Source organism: Pterocles gutturalis, unplaced genomic scaffold (genome assembly GCF_000699245.1).
Source record: "Pterocles gutturalis isolate BGI_N339 unplaced genomic scaffold, ASM69924v1 scaffold14106, whole genome shotgun sequence".
In the NCBI taxonomy this organism is placed as follows: Eukaryota; Metazoa; Chordata; class Aves; order Pterocliformes; family Pteroclidae; genus Pterocles; species Pterocles gutturalis.
Window position 1 is genome coordinate 512 of NW_010100569.1, and position 4,385 is coordinate 4,896.

The 4,385-nt window shown below is 45.2% G+C and overlaps 1 protein-coding gene across 1 annotated transcript in view; it reads left to right on the forward strand.

Annotated features, from left to right (window-relative positions):
* LOC104466876 (short stature homeobox protein) overlaps positions 1 to 4,304 on the forward strand; it is a gene marked incomplete at both ends in the record, with an annotated part of 4,551 nt that extends 247 nt beyond the window's left edge. The window contains one exon of the mRNA XM_010080435.1: positions 4,247 to 4,304. Coding sequence (XP_010078737.1) covers positions 4,247 to 4,304 — 58 coding nt within the window. The remainder of the gene's footprint in view (positions 1 to 4,246) is intronic.
* Positions 4,305 to 4,385: the final 81 nt, after the last annotated feature.

Genomic DNA, 4,385 nt, shown 5'->3' on the forward strand with positions numbered 1-4,385 from the left:
TATCTGCCAGCGGATCCTAGCACAGTGCCCCGTTTCATCCAAAACGGGGAGGTGAAGGCAGAGACGACACTTGTGATAGGGAAGCTGTTCACAACTCCGCTGTACCTGTCCTGCCAAACAGTAGTTCTGCTCTGGGAGTATCTGCCCGTGCCTCGCATTTCTTAGGAAAGCAGTTTAATTTTTTTTTTTTTTTTTTTTTTTTTTTGGAGGGAGGGTGGGGGTGGTGGTGATAGTGGTGACAAGTCTCTAATAACTAAGCAACTTGTTACTTTTTAAAATTATTATATTTTTTTTTTTCCTTGCAAGCGTGCCATTAACTCTCCCTTAATCCTCACTTTCTTCCCCTCCTTTTATGGGACCGTTATGAAAAAAAAAAAAGCCCAGAAAACAATCACAGCGAATAAGGCTAGACAGTTTGGGTGCTCAGGGACGGGATTAGCCAGAGCAAGGGGAAAGGTGCCCCCTCTGATTCGTGCAGCAACCGTATGAATGCATGGCACCCCATCTGGTGGAGTCTCCCCCTGTCCCTCCCATCCTGTTTCAGATACAGCTAAATACCAATTATCCTTTGAAACCTTGAAAATAGGTCCAGGTTGCAGTAGTTCTGAGACTGTCAGAGCTGTCTGTTTGGGTGGCTCCTCATCGGTTACTTTAAAATCTGATTTTCAGTTTAATGCAGGGAAAAATACACTCCCCCTCCCCTTAAGCCAACTAGGGAATGCATCTCTGAAACAGATGTCATGTAAAAAACCCCACAAACCTAGAAATAATTAATAAGAGCAACCTGTGGTTCTCTGAGAAGGCCTAGAGCAGGATAAGCCTGAAGGAAATCGCTTCTTAGATTATAACTCTGTGTTTGGCCTAACAGAACCAAACCAAACCAAAAGCCAAGAAGAAAAAGTTACCAGGCCAACCCCTCCACTCAGCAAAACACCTTCACACCCTGGAGATCAGAGCTGCGCATGCATACATACGTCCATCTATGCATGTGCACAAGTGGGAACATGTAGGTGTGTGTGTGGCTATGTGGGCATAGGTGGACATCTCCGTGCCTTCCTCCACAGCGAGAAGACAAGAAATACAGCCCCGAGCTGCAGTGGGGAGAAGGGGTCGCCTTGTCCCCATCCTCAAACTTGACCCCCTGGGGAAAGCAAACAGGCAGGTTCCGGGACCCTTTGCCTGAATAAGCGACTATCTCGCTTTAAACAACTGCCTCCTGGAGGCATTTCCCGAAATAAATGGAGGAGCTAGGTTGTTTTGTTTTGTTTTTTTAAAGGCTCTTTTCTCCCCTCGGCTCCTGCCTCTCTCAGTATAAACCGAGCTGGGCGAGGAACGGTGCAGGGTACATGCCTTAGGAAGGGTGGCTTGCAGGGGATATTGCAGGGGTTCAGACTGCTGCTGGCCTACTTTCTCCTGGAAGATTGATCTAACCACACCATATAAATTAATGAAAAGATTAAACTTTTGCTGAAGGGGACATCAACTCTTGTGTCATCTTCCCAGATCTTCTTACTTGGGCTCTGTAATATCTTTCCAAGGCCTTGATGTACTGTTTCTATAAAAATAAATTACTTGTAATTGAATTCTGCACTCTTTCTTTCAAGTACTTTATTACTGAGCAGCACCTTAACAGGATGTTCATAGTTACAGGAAAATTGGTGCTTCAACTGCTTACAGATCTTAAAACAGCACATCAAAAAAAAAAAAAAAAGAAAAAAAAGAAAAAAAAAGAAAAAAGTGATACTGATTCAGGAGGAGGTTATGAGAGAGATTTAAAAAATAATAATCGTAATAATCTTACAAAAGAAGCTAGAAATAAAAGAAATATCAAGAAGCAATAGAGGAGAAATTGATAATCAATTAGGAAATAAGCAGAGAGCTTGATATCCAACAAGAAATTGAAGTGTAAAAAAAAAAGGAGAAAGGAGGGAAAGGGAAAGGTTTTATTTTAATACTTTTAGAAATGTTCTTTAATTCCTATGTGAGCCGCTTGTCCCTTGCTGTTAAAGGATATAGTTTCAATTTAGAGTGGAAATTTGCTGTAAATAAATTGAAGCTCCTATGGTAGCTAGTCCTTATTAACCTTTTATTTTTAGTGTTGTACTGGAAACTCATATCACCCAGCTGTCAGGGTTATAATTGAAAGTTATGAGACCATAGTGAGGAGCAGGCAGTAATTCAATTACAACAAATATCTTTGGGTTTATGGTGCAGGGCTAAATTAAATGTCATTATTCACTGTCTCTAATGGAAATCAAAAGGAAATCAGATTAGAGCATTTGTGAAAGAAATCACTGAGTGATCCTTAATGAAGAAATAACTGTCTAAAACAGTGTACTGTGCTTTACTTAGCATATTCATGACTAATTGGAATTGATCGTGAATCACACCAAGCCTGATTTATTATCGCTTGACGCAGTGGCTAATTCATCACTTTTATTCCTCATAACCTTATTTTTTCATAGCTAAAGGGAAAGGGCACTTCGTTTTCCAGATATAAATATAATTTCTGTTTGAAAGATGTTCTGATTTGCAAGAGAAGTTGTTTAAACGCCGCTTAAATTCCTCCTGACAATTTATACTCCTGGGGTGGGGGGGTGGGTCGGGCGTGAGGAACACACACAAGATTTCCTGCAACGATTTACAACCGTAAAAAAAAAAAGTATTATTGTGACTACAGCACAATGATATTTTGCATGCTCATATTTTAAAAAAATATAAATCCCTAACGGCCCGGTTAAAAGGAGAAGCGTTCCATGTTGTTAATATTCGTATATTACTCGTAGTGAAAAAACAGGCTTGTGCCGTGCTGTGCATCTCAGGGCAGCGAGGCGGCAGCGGTGCCCGGTGAGCGCAGGGAGGGCTGCGCTAGCGACAATCCGGCGGGGAACACAAGCGGTCGAGTCCGTCGGTCGGTCCGCAACGGCAGCGCCCCGCAACAGCCCGCCCTCTGTGCGCTTCCCCCTGGCCACCGTAGGCAGGAAAAATGGTACTCCAAAGGAGAGAAGGCCAATTCCTACTTAAGAAAATCACTGAGGTACCCGAGGTAATTAATGCCTTTGGAAGCCTTTCTTTGCACTAATTACTCCGTTGTAAATGACCATCATTAAGGCAATTGAAGAAAGCTAGAAGGGAAAATTTGATGTAGGAAGTGCAGTTAGTATTAATTAACCGTATGATCTCTTGGCAAGTGTGAGAACATCAAAGGTTGTAGGTGTTTGCTTAGCTACCAGATTTTATCAGCAGTGAAAGTCAATGTTTGTACGTATTCGGTAGGTTTTGGTGTAAGGATAAGGGTCTGCAAAACATTTTCGTCCGTGCCTCTGACGATCCTTTGGGGAGAGCTGCTAAACCAAGCACTTCGGAAGGGAGACAGTAATGAAGGTCTGAAACGCCCCTGGAAAAGAGGCAGGGGAGGCACAGGGGCAACTGCAAGTTGTGCGCTTGTTTGAGTCAAAACGGCTGTAATTAGGGTAGGATTATTGGATTACAGGCATTTCTCGGGCAGGGGCAAGAGCATTTATGTACACCCCAGACTGCAAAGATGTTGAGCTTTTCTGCCCAGAAGCCTACAGAAGTGGGTTGTGTTTTCTTTTAACTTTTGGGTACCGGGGAATGCTTCAGGACGTTTGTGCAAGTTCAGTATCTCACATCTTCTCTGAGGTCTTAATCGCTTCCAAACCCAGCTCGGGAGAGGCAGACGCCCCTGCCGTTTAGGGGTCAGACCCCAGGGTCTGACCTGGCCCATGCTGACTGTTCCCGGGATGTCCGAGATGTGACTGGAAAGCGAGCGAGGGTCCCACTCGACCTGCGTGTGGGCTTATTTTAAGTGATAGTGGGAGCGTCCCCTCGGTCCACACATGTGGCACAAGAACCGCCGCTGCCAGCCCGGGTGACATGGGGGGTCTCGGAGACCCGGTGTGAAGCGTCCAGCTCTCGGTCTCCCCGGCTGAGAGGGAGCTTCTTAATTTCCCAACGGTCAGAGCCCGCTGAGAAACCCCACTAAAGATCAGGATCCCGCCAAAAGACCCCCCCTCCACAGCACAAAAAGAGCTCACTCCGCCTGGGGCTGAGCTCTCCCCCTCGGCTGCTCCATAGGAGAGATCTCAGCAAAGTTGTGCGGAGTCCCTCGCCTCTCCTCTCCATCTCTAACCCCCAAAATAATCTTCTCTTAGCAGCTGCCTAGTCTACCTCCATTTTTGTTCTTGTGGGTTTTTTTGTTTTTGTTTGCTTTTTCTTTTCACAGGTCTGGTTCCAGAACAGGAGAGCAAAGTGCCGAAAGCAGGAAAATCAGATGCACAAAGGTGGGTAAGGAATGCGGGCCGGCCGGGGGCGGTGGCCGCGGAGCCCCGGGGCTCCTTCGCTGCTCACTCGGCCCTGTCTCT